We start from the raw sequence: 24,328 nt of genomic DNA on the forward strand, positions 1-24,328 counted from the left end.
AAAAGACACTTGAAATATATCAGTCTGTGTGGAATGAATGTATACACTATACAAGTTTCACTTGTTGAATGGAATTAGTGAAATAAATCACTTTTTGAAGATATTCTAATTATATGACCAGCACCTGTATACTCGATTCATTTACTTACTTGTTTTCTTAAAAAAAAAAAAAAAAAAAAAAAACACTAACACTAGCTTCTCTATTCTTGTTGTATTCTATCCATCTATTTAGGCCTCTAACACTAGGTTTCTTTTTTATTCTATCTATTTTTATTTATTTTATGATTAAAAAATCCCTTATTACATGTATTGCGTTAGGCTAAATGAGACTTGTCATAGCACTTGCATGTTATTGCTTCCATTGTCCTCTTTTGTAAGTCACTTTGGATAAAAGCAGCTGCTAAATGTAAATGTCAGGGGTATATATATATATATATATATATATTCACATTAGACATTTCATATAGTATTTAAAAACTCGCTTTTCACATTTGTGATTTTTAAATTTAAGTCTGTAAATAAAGAATAAAGTTAAACTTAAAGTACTAAAACTATTGTGATTACTTGCGAATGTTTTCATAATTTGAATACATTCAAGATATAAGAAAAAAAACAACAACAACAACCATCAGAATATTTTTATTTTACAATCATAAATATACACCCATATACACATGCCATATTAAACACAGCAGTCTTTTAATGTAATGGGGATTTTCTTGCAGGACACAAGAGATGGGCTCTCGGTTTCCTATTTGGAGAAACACGTCCATTTTTACTATATGGAATTTGTCATTCAAGTATTCGCAATTCAAGTGCATTTTCAAATCATTAATAAATGATGCCCAACTCCATCAGCGTATTATATGAAGAAAATGTTATGAAACAACATCTAAACTGATGAGCAGATAATTAAATGGTCAAACACTGGCAATGGTTTAACAGTGTCATCAAATAACTAGAACATCTGATTGAAAACAGCATCATCTAACCAAACAGATAATGAACAGGAAGCTTTAATTGTATTACGCTGGTGGTCACTCAATCACACACAAACTTTCTGCTCCTTGCTCATTTATACAGCCTGGGGTTTCCACGTGTGGGACGGCTTAACCAAGACTTGTATGCGTATATATGGCAGTGCTCCACCACTACTGATATGTTCTCATTATTCAGTCTCTTTGCTCTTAGAAAAGGCGTATTTTAGTGATGCATGTTGTTACTTGGTACTTGGAGCCGCTGGGAGGGACAATAGAAGTCTATTAACCTCTCTGATCTGGGCATCCAGTGTCTCTGTGGCTAGTGCAAGCTCTCCTAGTTGCGTCTGAAGATTGTTAATGTTATGTGTGAGCTCCTCTTCCTTGCGTCTGGAGTTGGCGGCCTGACGGCTGTACTCAAGGATCATGCAACCTCCGCCGATGACGAAAATGATAGCCTCACCGAGAAGCTCTGCTCCAAGCTCCGCAGCTGCCTCTTCATTCAGAGGTTTGATGGTGGAGCCACGGAAACCCATAATTCTCATCTTTGTTCTCATCTCGATCCAGTGATACGCTATGGAGGAAACATGAGGCACCACATGGGGTTACTTGGCAGGTTTACTTCAACAGTCAACTGTAAAAAGATCCACTTTGGTTTTACATTCATGCTGAAAGAAAGTAACAGAACTAAACTGTAATATTAAAAACAATAATAATCTAAAAAAATAAGTAGTTTATTTACCCCCCCATCAAAGAAACCTGAGAAAAATTCTGCTCAGCTGTTTTCAACATCATAATAATAATAAATGTTTTTTTAAACTGCAAATGAGAATATTAGAACGATTTCTGAAGGAACATGTGACTGGGGTAATGATGTTAAAAATTCAGCTTTGAAATCACGGGAATAAATTACATTTTAAAATATGGACAACTGGAAATCATTTTAAACATGATATTATAAAAATAGAATAATCATAAAAATATTTGTTTAAAACGGTACAACAATCGATTTAATTATCATTACATTAAGACCTTCTGCCTTGAACAAACAAGACTACATAATATACATATATACACACACATATATATAATATGAGTATATATTATTATGCTACTAAATGCTACTATGCTAGCATTAAATTATCAAATAAATTCAACAAGCAGCAAAAGGCACTTTCAGTTACTAGCTGTAACCTCAATGACAGTTAAGTACCGCCTCCTTTTAGCAAACTCGAATCTCATTTGTCGAAAGAGAAACATCTTTCTAGTATCTCATTGGTCTCTGGGTAAATCTGTCATTGAAAACACCCAATGAGAACATCGCAGCAGTCGTGACTGGCTAAATAGAAAATACAAGCAAACGTCTATTGGCTGGTGTTCCTTTGGTGTTCACGCCTCTACATACACCCTTATCATATGAACTGACATCATACAGTTTAAAACACGACTAACCAAATGGTAGCTTACCTTGGGCCGGGGGAAGGCATATATAATTCTTAAAGAATTCACTTCTCCGTGCGCCTGCTTTTATCCTGTTAGCCAATGGTTTGCTCAATTGCCGTACGCCCAGATAGAGCAGCTTTGCAATTGGAAAGGCACCGACAACCATCTTGGAAAATGCGTCATCTGAGGGGGCGGGATGATAAGGACGTCATGTGGACGTTGCTCTGTGTAATATTAATGACGCAGTATTAATATTAATGAGATGTAAAACGCGCGTTCCGCGCAATGTTAATAATAATATTCTTTATTTTATTTTAATGTAAAAACATAATGCTGATTGTACTTTGTGTTTGTTTTTAAATATTATTCCCCTATTTGTTAAGTTGCTTATATTTATATTATATGAACAGTTTTAACAAAACAATGTATTCTAAATCGCACTATAATAAGTTCATAAAAAACAAAAACAAATAAGAAACAAATAAAATAAATCTTTCACCGCCCATTACAGCGCATTGTTTACCTGCGCCAGTTGAGCTTCTGAATCACCTGGGTCGGGTTTCAGAAGCAGTGGGCTGGACTGAATAGCTCAGAACTTCACAGGCACGAGTTAAACACTTGAAAGGTTTTCTAACTAGTCATGTAACACGTTCATGCGCAGCAGGACTAAGTTCTAGGATTTTACGGCACGACAACCTCACAACTTTTACAGCTATTCAAGGTAACGTTAGCGTTACAGGAAACTATTTATGTTATTGTGCTTTTGAGCTTTGACTGGAAGTCCAGCTTGCAGTTTTACTTGGCTTTAAGAAGGCGATGTGGATTATAGATCGTGTCCGTTATGCCAGGCTTTTTGAAAAACTTTTTTGAAGTATTATTTAAAAAATGTGTAATAATATGGTGAAAGTAAAGGCGCCTTTGTGTAAGGAAATGTCCGAGGAGGAGTCAAAGCGCTTTAATGGAAATCAGATGTCTTGAAAACGCAAGCAAGAGCTTTGAAGTCGGTGCTTATTGAACTGTCCAATGAACAATGCATTATTCATTATTGAACCTTAATGATGTCTTTGAATCACCTTGAAAGCTTAAAAACTTTTGTTTATTTAGTAATACTGTAGTTTGTAGTATATTGTGTTGTTTAGAATAATAATAGGCTACATAAAGCGTCGCGAATATAACAAGGCCTGTCAAGATGAAAGCCAGTTGCTTTTTGTTACACGTTTTAGCAGTGTTACTTCATTATTTTTTGTTACTTACTGTTTAATACATATTTTTATTTTACATTTTGTATAAAGGTACTCCATACACTACCAGTCAAAAGTTTCTGAACAATAAGATGTTTCATTTCAAAATACAGCAAAAACAGTACAATTTTTAAATATATATATTTTACAGTGTCATTTATTCATGTGATTTCAAAGCTGAATTTTTAGCATGTTATGTTGAAATAAATGCAGGCTTGGTGAACAGAAAAGACTATGAAAAGCATTACAAATCGTACTGTTCAAAAACTTTTGACTGGTAGTATATGTGAAGCTTTATGTGGTTAAACATAAATTCCAATATTTTCTAAAGTAGGTCAGTAATGAGCACCTTCATGTTATGTTTGAGCAGTGGGAATTGGTCCAGCATACAGACCTGATTTACCAAATGACTAAATGCTGTCAAAACCAGCTGAACTACATATCTGTCTTATGTTGTCCTGCTACAACTTGTTCCATTTCTAGCTTTTCCGAAACCTTGTAAACACTGACAATTTGCATGCTGGTTCAGATACATGCCAGCCAGTCATTGTGTGCACTGCGGTTTGTGTTTTATAGGTTGGATGCAGTCAAAGTGAATGTGTTGTCTCTTGGATATCTTGTGTGATTCACAAGGAATGTTAAGCTTGTAATTTCGAAGACTTGAGAGATTCCAAAGGCAAATGTTATTTGAGACTCTTTAGTGTGCCACAGGGCTGGACAAAAAACAAACATCCCTTAGAAAAACAGAAGCTACTAAGTATCATAGGTCAGAGAGAGTGTGAGTTATATATAAAAATCCACCCATGGTATCAGGATGACTAACAGGGTTTTGTCAGAATGGTGTTCGGGGGCCGTCATTGTCTGAAACTTAACCTGATACCCAGCCATTCCCCAGTCTTGTAAGCCCAAAACCTTAAATGAAATCTGATAAAATGTATTTTTTTGGACTTTATAATTTGACATGTAGTAGGCTTGACAGTTGCTGCAGATTTTTGTAGATTTTTTTTAGTCTTGGGAATTTTATTTTGCATTATTTTAGTTCTGTCAACCGATTAATCATGATTAATCGCATTCAAAATAAAAGTTTTTGTTTAGAAAATATATGTGTGTGTACTCTAAATATTTATTATGTGTGTAGAAATACACACACGTACAGTATATATATTAACATTTTTTACATGTATATATTTATACTCATATATATATATAATACATAAAAACATATTTTTCTTAAATATTAGGTTGCAAAACGACCACAAAATCAGTCATAAGGGTACATTTGATAAAAATTGAGATGTATTCGTCAACTGAAAGCTAAATAAATAAATACAATTTCCATTGATGTATGGTTTGTTAGGACAGGACAATATTTGAAACAGCTGTTTGAAAATCTGGAATCTTCTGCAAAATATCTAAATATTGAGAAAATCTCCTTTAAAGCTGCCCAAATGAAGTCTTAGCAATGCATATTACTAATCAGAAATTAAGTTTTGATATATTTAGGCTATGAAATCTACAACAAATCTTCATGGAACGTGATCTTTACTTAATATCCAAATGATTTTTGGCAAAAAAAAAAAAAATCGAGCATTTATTGCTACAAATCTACCTGTTTTACTGGTTTTGTGGTCCAGGGTCACATAGGTGTTTGTTTTGTGTATATTTATTATGTAAATACACACACATACACATGTATATATTAAGGGAAAATATGTTAGATTTATATGTAAAATAAGTTTACAGTGTGTGTATATATATATACATACAAATATTTTAAAAATATATATATATTTATTAGAGCTGCAAAAGAATTAGTTGCGATTAATCGATTCAAAATAAAGTTTATGTTTGCATGCTATATATGTGTGTGTACTGTGTATATTTATTATGTATATACATACACATATGTATCTATTTAAAAAATATTTGTATGTATTGTATGTAAACACTTATATATGTAATTGAAAGTGATTAATTGCAATTAATCATTTTGCAGCCTTATTAAATATGCAAGTGTGGGTATTTATATATACATAATAAATATACACAGTACACACACATATATTATGTAAACAAAAATGTTTATTTTCATCATTTGATAACACTATAATCACCCTTGTTTTGTCCCAAACCTGACTCACTTTCTTCAATGGAATGTTTTGAAAAACATTCAGTGACTACCAATGATTCAGTTAAAACGCTGAGCTATTTTAAAAATGTCTTTTTTATTGTTCCACAGAATAATTACAAATAAAGCACACATATATTATGTAAACAAAAATGTTTATTTCGGATGCGATTAATTGCGATTAATCGTTTGAAAGCGCAATACTCACCTTTATTTTTGTTCCAAACCTGATTCACTTTTTTCCAGTGAAATGTTAAGAATGTTCAGATTTCAAAATATCTGCTTTAGTGTTCCACAGAAGAAAAAATACTAAAATGAAGCACATGAGTTAATGAGAACAGAATTTATGGCAAAACTATGCCTTTAAGTTTTGTCACAGGAACATTCCGTCCAGTTTTTGGAGTGCATCGACGTGCACTGCAAAATAAAAGGCTTATCTTAGTATTTTTATCTTGTTTCTAGTCAAAAAATCTGATTTTCTATACGATTTAATCTTGTTTTAAGCTAAATGCACTTAATTTAGTAAATACATAAGATTAAGTATCTTATGTCATTTCGCTTATTTAGTAAATGCATCTTAATTGAAGAATTTTTAGATATTTTGATTAGAATCAAGACAAAACTACTAAGTAAGATAAGCTTTTTTTAGATTCAGTGTTTTGTCTCTACTCAGTGGTCCATGTCTTGAAGGATAAAGGTTGTTGAGAACAGAATGAACTGGTCTTGAGTGTCTGCTCTCTTTCAGAAGCAGAAACTAAAAACAAAATCCTATAAGCTCAACTAATGTTTGTTGTAATCTAAAAAGATCCTTGTAATAAATGCTGATCCTTTCATTGAGAGTAAAGTTTAAAGTGTTTGCACTAGGCCTATATTCAATATTCACATATTTGTTTAGTAGGTTTTTATTGTTCATCTGATGAAACTATCTCAGGTTATAAATCATTTCACCTTTTCGGCAAAGCCCTACATGAATTCCAAACATGTTACACGCTGTATGAATTCATGCCCCAGTTCGTTTTTATCAGCTGCTAGACTATGAAACACTCTTGTGGTATCTGCAGTGATAGTTTTGGTTGGATTCAATGTCATGAGGTAGCGTCTGAGATGTGTCATGAATGCTCACTTATAATTAGTATCATGACTTAAACTTTTATGTGTGGAGTAATGAACAGGATCTGATCTTTTAAAATGTATTTCGTTCTCTACAGAAGACATGAAGTCAGAATGACTTGAATGTGACTGAATTTTCTTTGTTGGTCTCTTTAACTGAGCATCTGGAGAGCTGTGGTGATCTAAATTCAGCTTGGGTTGGGCAGTATTTGTATCATATGATGTAAGGCTGACAGCAGTTTTTTTCAGTATGACATAATGATGAATGAAATTAACATGAAAATGGAACATTTGTTGTCATGTCTGAAGAAAAGGGTTGGTCTGTATTTGTTAGTCAGTTTGTAATGATTTCCCTGCAAGATGAAGCTTGTTTGCCTGAACACTCTACAAATAAAACCTGACTACATGTAAATGTAGGCCCTGACTAATGATTTTGATAGTTAATCTGTTTATTATTTCTTTGGTTATTTGTATGACAACATTAAAAATAATTATAATGCATTAAGTGAAAATAAATAAATTATTATAACTAATTAAAGTTAAAATCAAATTGTTCTGGCTGTGAGAACAAATAGTAAATGTGTTGATGTAGACTATGAAAAGTTAACGATCAGTAATATTTTTATTTTTTAAAGAAGTCTTTTAGGCTCATCAAGGCTGTGTTTATTTGATTAAAAATACTGAAAAAACTGAAATATTTTGTTAATATAATAATAGTGGTTTTCTATTTAAATATACTTTAAAAATAGAATTTATTATTTTGGTGCAAAGTGGGATTTTCAACGTCACTACTTCAATCTTCAGTGTCACATGATCCTTTAGAAATCATTCTAATATGCTGATTTTTTTTGTTTGTTTGTTTATTTAGGAACCTGTGATACCTTTTTAGGATTCTTTGATGAATAAGCATTAAAAAGAACAGCATTTGTTTAAAATATAAATGTTTTGTAACAATATACACTACCGTTCAAAGTTTGGGGTCAGTAATTTTTTCTTTCTTTCTTTCTTTGAAAGAAAGTAATACTTTATTCAGCACGGATGTGTTAAATTGATACAAAATTACAGTAAAGACCTCTATTTTCAATAAATGCTGTTCTTTTTAAGCACACAACTGTTTTCAACATTGATGATAAATCAGCATGTTAGAATGATTTCTGAAGGGTCATGTGACATTGAAGACTAAAGTAACGGCTGATGAAAATTCAGCTTTGCATCGCAGAAATAAATTAGATTTTAAAATATATTCAAATCGAAAACCCTTATTTTAAATTGCAATAATATTTCATAATACTTTTTCATCAGTATTTTTAATCAAATAAACTGAACACTGAAATATTACATTCTAAAAAAAAGTATTAAGGCAGAAGATAAAATCACTAAATCAAAAATGCTAACAATCAAAAGCAAGCATAAACTCAATGTTAACTGGTATGCAAGGGTGAATTCCATGCACAGCGCATGGATGCATATAACTGATAATCAAAATTAATTAGCAATTGTTGCAGCCCTATGTAAATCATATTTAATAAATCAAAGCCTATATTTACTGTTTAAACTGAGATTAAACAATGACGTAAATAAGATGCGAATAAATGATTCCCTACGAATTAATATGATTTTTTTTTATTATTCAAACAGATTAAATATACAATAATCTTCAGGAGAACATTAACAATGTAAAGAAGATAAAAGTAAGAAGAGGAGAAATAAAGTACAGTAAAGGGGTATGTTGCTTACGATAAGAAAGAAAATAAAAAATAAAAATAAACCTAATCAGAGTTAACAGAAATAATTTTTTCATGTATTTCCAAAAACCTGACACATTTATTATTATTATTAGTCAAACAAAAAGATGTGAGCAGTGACTCAATCTCAACCAGAAAATGCGAAAGAGTGGGAACCGAGCCCACAAATTTTTGCTTATGTATAAAGAATTTGCCAAATAAAATAAAAAAGTTGAAAATATATTCTTTAGATTTGTTGGCAGGGTCAGAGTAATAACAAATAACATCTTTTAAGCTAAGGGTTTAAGGGTTTATTTAAATAAGAATACAAATCAAACCAAAACTTCTGAACAAATTCACAAGAAAAAAGTAAATGTTTTAAGGTTTCATCTTCGTTGCCACAAAAAAGTGCAGGTACTGGGAATATCCAGATATTTGGAAACAGTTGAGTTAACAGGGTATATTTTATGCAGTATTTCAAAGTGGACTTCTTTGGTCTTTAATAGGGAGAAAATATTTGTGAGGCAACAGCCACGTTCTTCTCCAATCTATATTATTAATTAAGGCAGCCCAATGGGATCTTCCTCTAGGAACAATACGGTCTTTCTTTTGAAATATCTGGCGAACATGTTTATTATTACATTTCTTGTCATAAATACCAATGCCACCCAGCAACAAAACTGATTCCTGTATATCTTTGTTGGTGTGTAAAATATGGCCTTTAACCAGATGCATTAAACCGGTGGGAATAGCTCTAAGTACAGTGTTGTATTCTTTGAAAGGAACAGGAAAGTCATGGACAGTCATGAAACGTTCACATGACAAGACATTACCAAAATCGTCGAATAAAGAAAAAAAAATGTAAATGAATCCTCTATAAAACCAATTAGTGAAAAAAAGAGATTTATTTCTAACAGTTATATCCATATTATTCCACAAGAGAGTTTTATGTGGTGAAAAGTTGTGAACGTAACATAACTTCCATGCAAGAAGAACCTGCTGATGAAAATTTGCTAATTTAACTGGGAGTTTATTATGCATATAATTACATTTTAAGATAAAGGGGAGGCCTCCAATTTTATTCAAGATATAATTAGGGATAAAGAACCATATAGAATTTGGATTTATTAAACACCTTCTTAGCCAATTTATTTTTAACGCGTAAACCGTATTATGAAAGTTTATAGCTTCAAGTCCTCCATCACTTCTACAATTAGATATCACTACTTTTTTAAGTTTATGAGACCTGTTTTTCCAGATAAAATCGAAGAAAGGTTTATTGATACCTTTAACATTACAATCATTGACAAGAGAGACGAAGCGAGAAAGACCTTCTGCTTTAGAGAGGAGAACCCTACCATAAACATTTTGAGTCTTCTTACGAATTAATATGATGCCAACAGAGCTGGGTAGTAACTGATGTATTCTGGATTATGTATTCAGATTCCAAAAATTAAGTATTTGTTATTAGATTAAATTACATTTTAAATTACACTTTTTATGGAATATGTGATTACACTCTTAAAAATAAAAGTTCCATGAAGAACCTTGAACTTTCACGTAACCTTTAAAGGCAGAAAAGGTTCTTTAGATTTTTAAAATGTTCTTTAAAATGGTTCTTTTAAGAACTGATCACAAGGTTCTTTCGGGGACCAAAAATGGTTCTTCTATGGCATCGCTGCAAAAACATCCTTTGGGAACCTTTCTTTTTAAGAGTGTACATATTATTTACAAAATAGCAATAAATTAATCATTTATTGATAGCTCTTTTTAATCTTTTAAAATGTATTTTCTAAAATAGCCTACCACTCATAAACATTCAGAAAGTCTTTAAGTTTTGTGTGCATTCTCACAAAGATCAGTCATTAGTCAGATTACACAGAAATTGACCAATGATTTACAAAAATCATTTCGGGTTTAAAAGAAGTGATTTATATTTGAATTGTCACGCTTAAGGTTATTTAACCATGTCTTTCTATGTTTTTAGAAGGCTTTTGTCTTTCAAACACATTGAAATTGCACAAATTCACAACAGTTTTTATCATCTGATACTCTTTCACTTAATATATTAGATTTACAAATCAATATTTTTAATAATTAAGTATCACATTTGCATGTTCATTGCTTCTCTGATGTTGTATATAGTCAAATACCATGCAGGTAAACAAATAAATTATTAAGTTATTAAATTAGATTTTTTTATGATTTCCTGCAGTTTCTTCACAAACACCTTTTTGGGAAACCTTGACATAATATAATGTTCAAAGCAATGAATGTTGGTAATAAAAACGAATGTATTATGTTTTCTTACTCTTTATATTTTTATATATGGTACAAGATAACCCTATTTAATTCAATGTGAAACATGAGTTAGGTCAAAAGTAATCTTAAAGAGGTCTAACTGATGTTTATGATTATGTAATTTAGAATCAATAATTGATTACAATTTGCAAGTACACTCTTAAAAATAAAAGTGCTTTAAAAGGTTCTTCAAGTGTTGCCATAGAAGAGCCATTTTTGGTTCTGCAAAGAAACATTTAGTCAAAGATTATTTAAAGAATCTGAAGAACTAATCTGAAGAACCTTCTTTCGCCACAGAGAACAAAAAGGTGAAACAAAAAAGTTCTTCAGATGTTAAAGGTTCTTTACAGAACCATTTAGACAAAAAATGTTCTTCTGCGGCATCGTAAAGCACCTTAAGAGTGTAATCTACCCAGCTCTGCATGCAGATCAGGGCAAAGGACAAGCTTAACAACTGATTGAGAAATTAGGTTGAGAAAGAGAAAACATGAGCAAATGGTTTCTGTCACCACACCTTAATCCATCAGTAGAAAGCAGTGCTGTCTTAATCTTTTAGTCTTTGTGGTTTCCGCCCCAGGCTCAAAATGGGCTAGGTCTTCTTATCAGTGTGGGACGAGAGTTATTATTAACCCATGTCAATCTCGACTTCACATTCCAGGCTCAATGTAGCAGGTCTGAGTCCAACGGCAGCGCAACGAAAGCGCTAAATTATCAGTCACGCGAGGCCTTAACCTCTCTCATGGGCAAATGACTGCAGTGAATGAGAGGTGGAGATAGGGATTAAGATCGGATAGGGAACAAAAAGAGAGTTTGTGAAAGGACAGCTAGAACAAATATCAAGATATACAAGGGGGTGTGAAAACTATTGCTCTTGGGGAAAAAACTGTCTAGACTTCTGTCACTATCTGGTGTGTTCCTTGAAAATGTCCCTGAAGCGTACTGCGTGTTCAGAACAACACGTGAAGTGAAACAACACCTAATGTGGATAGATTGTCACATGATGCGTGCTTGTTAAAAAAAATGAAAACATTATTTAATTAATTACACTGTATAGTGTGGAATTCAAAGGGACCAGACATTCGATTAACAGAATGTAATATTGTACAATACTGTTAAATTGTCTTTTTTAAAGAAATTAATACTTTTTATTTAGCAAGGATTTATTCAATTGAGACTTTACATTGTTACAGATGAATACTGTCAAATAAATACTGTTCTTGCTGACTACAAACTTTTGAATGGTAGCAAATGTAAAAAAGTAGTTTTTTTTTTTCATTTCTGTGTTTAAATTATTACCAGTGTTGGGGGTAACGCATTTTCCAAATAACTAGTAAAGTAATGCATTACTTTTTAATTGACAAGAAAATATCTCAGTTACTTTTTCCAAATAAGCGCTGGCAGTTACTTTTCCCCCCATTTATTGATTAAAAGCTCTCCTGTCCCCATGCTGAGAGAAATTGTGAGACTTTAGTTCTAGAATAAATGTAAACATGCATGAAAGGAATACCCCACTTTTTTTGGAAATAGGCTCGTTCTCCAACTCCCCCGAGTTAAGAAGTTGGGTTTTACCCTTTTGAAATCCATTCAGCCGTTCTTCTGTTCTGGCGATATCACTCTTAGCAAAGCTTAGCATAGATCATTGAATCCTATTAGACCAATAGCATCGCGTTCAAAAATGACCAACGAGTTTCGATATTTGTCCTATTTAAAACTTGACTCTTCTGTAGTTATATTGTGTACTAATACCGGCGGAAATGTAAAGCTGCGATTTTCTAGGCCAATAAGATTAGGAACTACACTCCCATTCCGGCGTAATAGTCAAGGAAGTTTGCTGCCGTAATATGGACGCAGCAGACGCAGTAGCCTAATATCCTATTTTTATATATATATATATATAATATATATAATAAACCTATTTTTTTGCTTTGCCATTATGGTGTAGGGAGTAGGGCTGTGCAATTAATCAAAATTCGGTTTCGATTTGATTTCTGCTTCAAACGATCATGAAAATGCAGTAATCGAGATGAAACGATTATTCTGCCCTTTTACCAGTGGTGCGCTTTCGCTCCTCCATAAAAGCCAAATTTCACATTCAAATCAGCTAAATCATGTAAGGTGGCTTTCATAAAATGGGACGTGATTGATTTATTAATGTTTCTTTGATGTTGTGTTTTTAATAGCACGTAAGAAAACTTGCGCTGTCCTTTGTTAATGCGCTCAGAGACGGAGCGGAACACGGACATGAAAGTTATCTTTTAGCTCAAGGTGCGCACCTAAACGGTCAAATACACGCAAAAATATTTCAAAATGAGGGGCTTGGTGATTATTCATGTAAACTCTTGTCAGTTATGTCTTAAATGAACATAAACAGTTGAGAATGAAAATCCGTGCGTAACAGTATAATGGGTCCGTGTGGTTAAAGCGGCAACACATAATATTCCTTCTGTCGTCTCTGTGCCTAATATGAATAAAACGTAAAAAATACGTTTTATACAAGAAACATCACTCACTGCTCTTGAATGAAGGACGTTTTTAGTTTTAATAAGAAACAAAGCATTTTTAACTATTAGAGTGAAGACATTGTTTTATTTTACATTCAAATTCAATTTCTGTAGTATTCTTAGACTACTTTAGACTTGCATAAAAGTATTCAGTATTTTTAAAGCACTGTTTGTTTTATTTGTATCTTTTTCTAGCTGTATTGCTATCTTTAAATTAATCACTGTGTAAAGTTTTGGAGCCTGTCATAATCGTTTAAATAATCGTGATTACAATATTGACCAAAATAATCGTGATTATGATTTTTGCCAAAATCGAGCAGCCCTAGTAGGGAGTGTAGATTGATGTGGGGAAAAAAGTAATTTGAAGTAGTTTAACATAAGGCAGCAACATAACAATTTAGCCAAATAGTAGTTCATGGTCACTGAATATGTTCTGAGGTAAATGTGACATCTTTGCATGATTGAAACACTGAATAAGCGATTACATTAGACAAAAACGGATTTCGGTAAGTTGTTCTCTTTCTCTTAACATACCTTTGGATATGTATTCATGCGTTTTATGTGTCATTATGGAAAGATCTGGAAATGATGGAAATTTCCCCCTCCCATTGGCACTTTTATGGAATTGCGCTCTAATGCTAATTTGCTCTGCTTAGTAAATCTGGCCCTGCGTTTTCCAATTCATAAGATAAGATTGAAAATTTTAATGACATACTGACTTCTCAAATAAGACATTTCATTTCAATTCAGAAATGTGGTGTTTGTGGAGGTGACCTAGGCCATGCTGTTAGTGTCTAATGTGAATCAATGAGCCAGTGAGAGTTAGTAGACTATTGATCTTGACAAAACAAACAAGACAGTGGCTTGAGTCACTGCCCTTCTATGCTTGAATACATTACTGTTTGAAAAGAAATCACAAAAGGCACCGGTACAAATCAAAGAATCTTCTGGAAGTGAGTAACTACCAGGGAATTAATTTAAACTGTAGTAACCCCATTCAACAATGTAAGCTCAATGTAAATCATTATTATTACCAAGGGCAGCAGTGGCAAGTAGCAGCATGGTTTCAGCAAAACTTTCAATGAATGCTTTCACACCTTAATTCTGTATAAACTGCAGCAGCTTTTGACCTTCTGTGTGGTACAAGATATACTGCCAGGATGACTCAATATTGAGTAAGCCAGTAGAACTGACTGGCTCATGTCTACTGAACTAAATGTCCAACAAGTGCCCACGTGTAGACAAATACGCTTAATCAGCATCAGTCATGTTTCTTGTGTCATATGCCTGGGGGTCGTAGCACTCGATTTAAAGGAAGGGGTTGCACCTGCAGCAACAGATGTCAGATGTGGACATCAGACTACTTCATAAATCACAAAGGGCGTTTCTCTGTGTGAAATGGAATGCAGGCAGTTTTTGAACTGGAGGTATAGGAATGCTTAAAAAACGTCCTGCTGTATGTCAGTGTTTTAGAAGGACAGGCATGTTACTTTTTCTTTTCTCAGTTGGAGAATAACATCATTCTGTCACATTAATCTGTTAAATCTGCCAACTGTGTTGGGAAAGTAACTTTGCTTAGGTACAAAATTACCTTACTCCATAAAAAAGTAACTTATTGCATTACTTGGTTACTTTTTATGGAAAGTAATGTGTTATGTTACTTTTGCGTTACTTTTTGTCAGCTGAGCTGGGTTTATTTCTTTTTAATAACAACAACAAAAAAAAAAAGATATATTTTTGGCAGCTGTGAAGGCCCTTTCACATCAAAAGTAAGCCTCAGCCTGAAGGAAGTGCCGCTCCCAATTTCTCTGAATATGGGGTCAGGAGAGGTGTCAGTGAGAAAATGGGAAGACAAAGTAACTTGCATTGTTTATTTGAAAAAAATAACTTTCCTTGGAAATTTAACAGTAATGCGATGCTTTACTAGTTACTTAATATTATACAATCATTACATAATCAGATTTTTTTTTTGTTCACCAAGGCTGCATTTACTTGATAAAAACAAACATAACAGAAAAAACAGTAATATTGTGAAATATAATTTGTTCATTTGATGTTTACTTTAGTTTACATTGTGTAAGTGTGTGTGTATTAGAGCTGGGTAAAAATATTGATTTCTCGATTTTAATCAGTTTAAATATTTACGAAACAATATATATACATTCTTAAATCCCGAGAATTGATTAGTTTTGGCTGTTTTTATTTTATGAATGGAGCATTGTAGCGCACGGCACCTCCCATCCAATAAATCACAATAAGCTTTGTTTTTTGTTACTTATGATATGAAACGGACTCAGATTCCAAATTATGTCCGTTTTATTACAGTATTCTATCAATAAACTCCGTTTTGGCACTGTTTAATGTGAAGTGATTCACAGATTGCTGTAAAACCTCAGTTCCAAGAGAAGTGGTAGCGTGAATCGCACATAAACTGATCGTTTTCTTTGCTTTAATATCGGTTTTCAGCACAAAATAAACATGAATAGACACCCAAAGGTCTGTTAAAAGAAAAAGTACAACTTCTGTATCTGTAACAAAATCTGTGTCCTGTCTCATTATAATCGCTCAATGCTTCAACCACAGAAAGATGTCAGTATGCTAGCGTTTTAACACTGTCACCTCACATTTACCTCACTAAAACATATTTGGTGACCATAAACTCATTAGTCAGCTATCTTTAGAAAGGGGAGGTTTTTAAATATTTGCACTATATAACATATTCATTATATTTTACTGTATATTTACTGTTCTTCAATGTTTAATTTATGTTTGAATAAATCTGTCACGTTTTTATGACAGCCACCATTTAATCGTTTATATTTCAAAACACGAATTGGAGTAGAAATATAATTATTTAATAGTAATTGTAAAAACTTAATCGTTAATTAAGCGTTTGGTCCCACTTTACATTAGGTGGCCTTAACTACTATATACTTACATTTAAATTAAGCATTTGGTACAATGTACTTACATATTTTTACATTGTACTTATCTTTTCTTAAAAACATATATGTAATTAATTACATTTGTAATTAATTTCTGTAATTACCACTGACTCATCCCTTACACCCTAACCCACCCTTAAACCTACCCAAACCACCAAACCTGTCCCTAACCTTACCCATATCCCACCTTAATAGAAGCAAAAGTGTTTTGCAATGCAATATGACCACATTGAGTACATTGTACTTATTTTTTAATGTAAGTACATAATAGTTAAGGCCACCTAATATAAAGTGTGACCAAGCATTTTATACAAATCAGTTAATTTTAACCTTCAATATAATTAGTAATGTAGTGCCAACTGACCCATGTATATTTGACAGCGTTAGTTGATTTTTTTTGTTTTCCTTGAGAAAATTTGCCATGTACTGTACCTGATATATTTCCAAAATAATCGATATCGAATCGAATTGGAAATTGAATTGAATTGCAAGCTTGTCTTGGTAAACAACAAAAATGTATTTATATATTATACATTGCACTTCCAAATGATTCCAATGATATGATTGATTCAGATATGCTGTTAGAGGTTGTGATGGACAATGTCAGATTGATCTAATTTTTCTCTTTTCATTTAGGCTGTGTGTTGAATAAACTGGAGGTTACACAAACAGAAACACAACCACCATGAACTCCCAGGGCAGCTATGGCAGCAACTTCATGTGTGAGTATTTCAGCAATGTTTCATTCTTATGTGTAGGTGATGTAGGATAGGACATGATGTTGCAGTTACATGCCTAAGCATGCTAGGATTTTAGTGAGAGTCTTCAAAATGGCAAATCAGGTGCTACAGTACATAGCTCTGGAAAGGCTTGTTACATCCTGTTGGGTGTTCACTCAATGTTTCTGTGTGCATGTTTTAGTTCAGTCCATCAACGACGAACTGAACGCGTCTTTGGCCACCGCAGATGAGCTTTCTCGGGAATTCAGCTCTCTCCTGTCAGAAGCCTCTCCTGCTGTGCAAACCACTACTATAGAGGTACAGAATTAATTATTGCCCTTTAAAGGGTTATTTCACTTCCAGAATAAACATTTCCTGATATGTTACTCACCCCTATGTCATCCACGATGTTCATGTCTTTCTTTCTTCAGTCGAAAAGTAATTAAAGGAGTAGTTCACTTCCAGAACAAACATTTACAGTAGGGGTGGCACGGTTCACAAAACCCACGGTTCGGTTCGTATCACGGTTTTAGGTCACGGTTTTCGGTTCTGTACGATTCTTGTTTTTGCTTTTTTCTTTTAATCTTCAACACTCCAGAAATTTACTTTGGTATATGATATGTAGCTTAATTATCCACAACTTAGGATACATTATTAAAAAAAAAATTGTTATATCATGTAATCATGCACAAACTGAATTGGACTTGACTTTAAGCACATTATTGGGACCATCTCTGAGGAAAGCTAGGGGAGATTTTGATACAGCAAGAGAGAAGACATTGATGACATGCTTTTCATTTATTTGGCAAAAACAGGAGAATGTGTATTGCTATCTCTACAGGAATTTATGTGCCTTTTTAGCACATAAAGATTGAACTGAAGAATTAACTTGCATTTATCAAAGAGCCAACTTCAGTGTAGCTCTTACAAAAATTGAGGAAGAGAGGAAATCTTTAAGCTCTGTCTTTTAAACAAGTGATTGGTTGGTTCATGTCACATGACCTGCAGTGCGCTTGCGGCATTCTGAAAATATGAGATGTTTTTTGTAAGTTGTAAAGAAAATATGTTTTTGCAGAAAAAATGTCCCCTAGCTTTCCTTAGAGATGATCCCTATAATGTGCTTAAAGTCAAGTCCAATTCAATTTGTGCATGATAACATGATATAACATTTTTTTTTTTAAATAATGTATCCTAAATTGTGGATAATTAAGCTACATATCATATGCCAAAGTAATTTTCTGGAGTGTTAAAGATTAAAAGAAAAAAAGAAAAAACAAGAACCGTACAGAACCGAAAACCGTGACCTAAAACCATGATACGAACCGAATCGTGAGTTTTGTGAACCGTGCCACCCCTATTGAATACATTATCTGTACATTTTTGTTTTGGAAGTGAACTACTCCTTAGGTTTTTGAGGAAAACGTTCCAAGATTTTTCTCTATATAGTGGAGTTCAATGGGGATCAAGGGGTTGAAGGTCCAAATTGCAGTTTCAATGCAGCTTCAAAGAGGTCTACATGATCCCAGATGAGGAATAAGGGCCTACTTAGCGAAACAATCAGTCATTTTCTAAAAAAACTCATCTTGCACTGCAGTAGCTTGACTTCATGCATTATGTAATCATGCAAGTGTCAGATCGTTTTGCTGGATAAGACACTTATTCCTCAGCTGGGATCATGTAGAGCCCTTTAAGCTGCACTGAAACTGCAGTTTGGACCTTTAACCCATTGGCTTCCATTGAAGTCCACTATATGGAGAAAACCTGGAATATTTTCAACAAAAACCTTATTTTTCCTTGGTATTTTTTTTTTTTTATAGAATCCTGACCCCAAACCCCAAAGCAGCAACAATGGCAATGGCAGTTTGTACAACGCAAACAGAAATGGAAATGGGAGTGTCAGTACAAGCTTCTCCTTTTCCCAGAGCTCCACGAGCAGCCTGAGCTCAGACCCCAGCAACAACAACAGCAGGAAAGAATCCAATCTGGACTTTCCTTCCCCTGTCACAACTCGATCTACATCTTCTGCACCTAACCTAGACAGTTTGAAATTTAAGCCTCCTAGTCCTTTAACCCAGCAACATTCCCCTTTTACAAACCGCAAAGACAGCTCGGATTCACAATATACCTTTGACCGAAGGACTCCACCCCCTAACATGTCTCCAAATACCTTGAAACGAATGGCGCAGATGCCGATGAGGCCTCAAGATCGAAGCATGAGAGGGAGCTATGGGGAGCTATCCAGCCCTTCCTACGAAAACAAAACATCTCGCAGCTTGCTGCAGAACCCATCAAGCCCATTGTCTTCGATTCCCAGGTCTCCGAGATTGGATCGAGGACCTTCTCCTCAACCAGCAGCCAGTACACTCCCACGCAACTTCCAGCCATTCAGACCATTAGGTAATTGAGACTTTAAGTGTATTCAAATACATAAAAATCAACACTCATAGAAATAAAAGTTCTTTATTGGTATCTACGGTTCCATGAAGAACCTTTAAAAGAGAAGCTCATTTCCAGAACAAAAATGTACAGATAATGTACTCACCCCTTTCTCATCCAAGTTGTTCATGTCTTTCTTTCTTAAGTCTTAGCTAAATGATGTTCCTTGAGCAAAACATTTCAGGAATGTTCTCCATCTAGTGGACTTCTATGGTGCCCACGAGTTTGAACTTCCAAAATGCAGCTTCAAAGGGCTCTAAGCAGTCCCAGCTGAAGAAGAAGGGTTTTATCTAGCGAATCGTTTGGTCATTTTCTAAAAAAAATGACAGTTTATGCACTTGCATCTTATTTTTTTATTTAAACTACATTTTGGAAGTTCAAACTCACGGGCACCATAGAAGTTCATTATATGGAGAACATTCCTGAAATGCTTTTCTCAAGAAACATAATTTCTTTACGACTGAAGAAAGAAAGACATGAACATTTTAAAAGACAAGGGGGTGAAGTTATCTGTAAATTTTAGTTCTGGAAGTGAACTGTTCACTGCACAAAACATTCTTTATAGTGGAAAAACGTTCTTTAAATTTAGAAATTTAGAATCTTTTAAGAACTTTTAAGAAAAAGTTGGAAGCTTTAATTTTAAAGAGCACCTATTATGCCCCTTTTTACAGGATGTAGTATTGGTCTCGGGTGTCCTCAGAATGTGTCTTTCAAGTTTCAGCTTACAATACCCCACAGATCATTTATTATAACATCTGGAATGTAATTTTTGGGGCATGTCTGAAAAAAAAGAGACATTTCTAAAATATTTCTGGCTTGTCTTCAGAAGAGGGCATAGTATTTACATCTCTGCTTTGTATACCTACGTTAATAAACAGTCGATAGAAGCAACATAACTAAGAGCGAGAGAACCGGTGTTCGGCCGTACATATGGAAAGCCAAACACACTGAAAGTGGGACAAAACATTACAGAGCTTGCGAACTAATCTCACCAGTGTGGCGCTAATCATTTAAAACACTTCGATAAGGTACGCACACAAATACGGTTAAAACGTTAGCTAAGCACTGTAATGACATAACATTCACAAAGCAGACAAATTTATGTCGATTTTGAGGCATATTACCTTCAAAAAGTAAAGTAATCTACTGAATCTTCAGTGGCTCAGATGTTTAGAAAATGAAGACTCTTATGTTCAGTCTTTCATCACAGAATACTGGGATTGCTTATGAGACATTGTTGATGTTACACCTGCTCAAGCGCAGAGAAAATGGAGGACTGCGTACAGCCAAATACAACTAGCTGAGGGCAGAAATTATGGCAATTGCTTAGAGAATCAAAACTGCATGCCTAATGAGACTGGTTTGGTTTAATGGGGATTAAAAAAAGAGTGGGTGGATTTTTATAATTTTAGGGTGTACACCAGTAATAGTGGATTTTGCATAATACACATAACACCCTCTAGGAGTGTACAGTTGGATTCAAAGGTCTTTTCTTGGTAGTAAAGTTGTCTGTTTTTTATTTCCTGTAATAAAAAAAAAAAATCACTTTACTTCTTTATTAAAACAATGTTCTTCTTTCAGAGGAAGGAATGCAGAAGCAGAAGAACCCCTCCAAGTGGAACGAGACCGACCTGGATGCGTCATACGAAAGAAAGACTCACCACACCTATGACAGTATGTTGCACAATTTGCAAGCTTTTTAAATAGTACAATTTTGAAATATTTTTACTATTAAAATAGTTATTTTCTATTTGAATATATTTTAAACTACAATTTATTCCTGTGATCAAAGCTACATTTTCAACATCATTAATTCAATCTTCAGTGTCCCACGATCCTTCAGAAATAATTCTAAAATGCTGATTTGCTGTTAAAGAAACATTTGTATTATTATTATCAATATTTAAAATAGTTGAGTAATTTTTAGGACTCTTTAATGAATAGAAAGATCCAAAGATCAGCATTTTTGAAATAAAAAGCATTTGTAACATTACACTATACCATTCAAAAGCTTGGAGTCATCAATTTTATTAATTAATTTTTTTAGGAGAGAAATGAAAGAAATTAATACCTTTATTTAATAAGGATTCTTTAAATTGATAAAAAAGTGATGATGAAGACATGTATAATGTTAAATAAGATGTATATATCGCATAAATGCCGTTCTTCTGAACTTTCTATTCATCAAAGAAACCTGAAAATATATACTCAGCTGTTTTAAACATAATAATAATAATAATAATAATAATAATAATAATAAATGTTTTTGAGCAGCAAATCAGAATATAACAATGATTTCTGATGGATCATATGACGCTAAAAATTCTGCTTTGAAATCACACGAATATATTAAAATAGAAATAGTTATTTTAAATACTAAAAATATTTCTAAAAATATCTTACTGTTTTTGCTGTACTTTGGATCAAATAAATGCAGGCTTTAAAAAAAAAAAAAAAACTTAAAAATCCTACTGTTCAAAAACCTTTGACTGGTAGTGTATAAACTTTTGAAATCCAAGATATTATATTTTTTTTGGCTTATTCATACCTCCATTATTAAGTCATCATTAACCATGTATCGCCATGTCATCATGTGCTTGCAATGTGAAGACAATTTGTTTATTACCAGGAGGTAACATCATGCAGTAAACAAAAGAATTGACTGTAAGCACAAACCATCATCACTAGCTCAATGTTAATTATTTCTTAATTAGATGATATCCTCTTTTTGTTGTAGAGAATGAATGGACCAGACCATCTGTACCCAGCAGCAACTGGAAAGAAACAAACCTGGATGCACCTCCTTCTGCTAAGAAGGTATGCGAAATTTCTGTTGTGCGTAAACATGTTTGTAGGTGCGTGTGCCTGTCTTACGGCGAATTTTGCTTAGGGCACTGTTACAGTAAAATGTCATTGTTGAGTTAACTGAACAAACTAAATTAGTGCTCTGAACCAACGATGTTGACAAGGACAAACCCAGTTGGCATTTTCTTTCTTTCTCTTCATTTTCCTCTTAACTCCCTTTACAGTTGCCAACTAGTTATCCACTCTGACTTGTTGAACCAATAAAAAAAGATGTTTATAAGTAATTATGTTTTAGGACTTTCCACATATCAGAAACAAGTGTAGACAATTCCCATGTGAAACAGGCTTCTATCACAAGCCTGTTTCTTGTAAAAGCTTTAAAGACCTTTGTTCATCTTCACACAAATTAAGGTTTTTAATGAAATCCAAGAGCTTTCTGATCCTGCATAGACCTGACACATTTTTTTAAGGCCCAGAATGGTAGTGAGGACATTTTTAAAATAGTCCATGTGACATCAGTGGCTTATGAAACTACGAAAGCTCTTGGATTTCATCCAAAGCTATCTAAATTTGTTTTCCAAAGATAAATGAAGATCTTACAGGTTTGGGACAACATGAGGGTGAGTAATTACTGACAGAATTCCATTTTTTGTTCTCTTTAATTGACAAAAACGAAGTTGTAGGGTTGTAGGTAAAGAAAAAGGTATGCATCATAGGGATGTAACGGTATCAAAACTCCACGGTACGGTAATACCTCGGTATGAATGACACGGTACGGTATTTATTGAATCATTTACAGGAAAAACAAAACTAATGAAGAGACTCGGAAAAAGTGCCAGAAGTGTTTATTAAACAGTTTACACTGACCATATCAATGGCATACGAATTAGCCATCTATCTGTAAACTTTTAAACAGGATCTTCAATTTTTCAATTTTAATAACAAAAAATGATTAAACCATGTAACCACGTTACTTTTTTTCGCAGTACTTTAGCCTACTTTGTGTAGTAACGAAAACATTAATTTCAGTGGAAAAATAAGTCCAAAACTCTGTTTTAACATTTTGAACAATAGGGCTCCACAATCTTTTCCTTTTTTTTTTTTTTTTTTTTTTTAGAAATTCTTGTGTGTTTTTATTTTTCTGATAATCAAATGAAAGAATAAACATTTATTTTTAATCAAATGAAAAATAAACCCTTTTAATTTTTGGCAAACAAACAGAGGTTTACTGTTAAAAATCAATACATGGAAGAAAAATTATATTCAGTTTAAAACATTTAAATAATAATTGTAGTATTTTTGTTCTACAATTAAGTGGTTAATCTTGTTGTAATATTTATTTTTTATCATATTGTTTTATGTAAATTATTTAAATAGGAATATATGCACACCTACATTATACTGTACAAAAAACAAATATACAAGACTAATATTGTTCTGTTACATGTTAAACCGTACTTTTATTTTGACAGGTTGCCGTAAAGTTTCTGTGTGTATACCGTAGTATGATATGATGCTAGTTTTCTCAAATGAAACGGTAAAAGTGACACTGACAGCAGCTTTGGAGACTGAGTTATCTGTTCATGTGAGATGCAAAGGCCAAAAATAATCGTGAGCGTCACGCGTGCTTCAGTATGAGTGTAGTAAAAAAAAAAAAACGTGTCTCCTCCATTCATATACAAAGAGGCAAACGGAACATGCAGGATTCATATTAAAACGGTCTTTCTCCATGTCAGTTTTCACAGACACTAGTCCATATCGCGATTTGAATTAAGTGACAGACCAACTTTTGATTTATTAATCCAATAATCGACAAATTCCGTGGCATTTCGCGCTATAGTAAATTCCGTTTTTATGAATGGAGTCCGCGATCCAGTCCGTGTTTTCGCGGAGGAGACATTGTAAACGCGCGACAGTGTAGAGACAGAAATGACATGCCTTCGTGTAAATAATATGAATAACATAAGGCAATTTAGTTTGTTTAATAAAAGAACAATG

At 33.4% G+C, this 24,328-nt stretch overlaps 2 protein-coding genes across 2 annotated transcripts in view; one reads left to right on the top strand and one right to left on the bottom strand.

Annotated features, from left to right (window-relative positions):
• Positions 1 to 644: 644 nt before the first annotated feature.
• On the bottom strand, positions 645 to 2,592 carry opa3 (outer mitochondrial membrane lipid metabolism regulator OPA3). The gene is made up of 2 exons (XM_073850943.1): positions 2,445 to 2,592; positions 645 to 1,551 (listed from the first exon to the last, which is right to left on the bottom strand). Exons 1-2 carry the CDS (start codon positions 2,584 to 2,586, stop codon positions 1,220 to 1,222), a joined length of 474 nt encoding a protein of 157 aa, XP_073707044.1. The 5' UTR covers positions 2,587 to 2,592; the 3' UTR covers positions 645 to 1,219.
• A 418-nt stretch (positions 2,593 to 3,010) lies between these two features.
• ppp1r13l (protein phosphatase 1, regulatory subunit 13 like) overlaps positions 3,011 to 24,328 on the top strand; it is a 43,605-nt gene continuing 22,287 nt past the window's right edge. The window contains exons 1-6 of the mRNA XM_073850156.1: positions 3,011 to 3,141; positions 17,007 to 17,092; positions 17,292 to 17,407; positions 18,907 to 19,486; positions 21,107 to 21,199; positions 22,263 to 22,342. Coding sequence (XP_073706257.1) covers positions 17,056 to 17,092; positions 17,292 to 17,407; positions 18,907 to 19,486; positions 21,107 to 21,199; positions 22,263 to 22,342 — 906 coding nt within the window. The 5' untranslated portion in view covers positions 3,011 to 3,141; positions 17,007 to 17,055. The remainder of the gene's footprint in view (positions 3,142 to 17,006; positions 17,093 to 17,291; positions 17,408 to 18,906; positions 19,487 to 21,106; positions 21,200 to 22,262; positions 22,343 to 24,328) is intronic.

The sequence above is a fragment of the Garra rufa genome, chromosome 11, assembly GCF_049309525.1.
Source record: "Garra rufa chromosome 11, GarRuf1.0, whole genome shotgun sequence".
Taxonomy (NCBI): Eukaryota; Metazoa; Chordata; class Actinopteri; order Cypriniformes; family Cyprinidae; genus Garra; species Garra rufa.

What these genes read in the sequence shown, in the direction of transcription:
- opa3 (XM_073850943.1), bottom strand. Translation starts at nt 2,586, where the DNA reads ATGGTTGTCGGTGCCTTTCCAATTGCAAAGCTGCTCTATCTGGGCGTA. An exon ending in ATGCCTTCCCCCGGCCCAAG is followed by an intron (nt 1,552 to 2,444) that starts GTAAGCTACCAT and finishes TTTCCTCCATAG; the next exon opens with CGTATCACTGGATCGAGATG.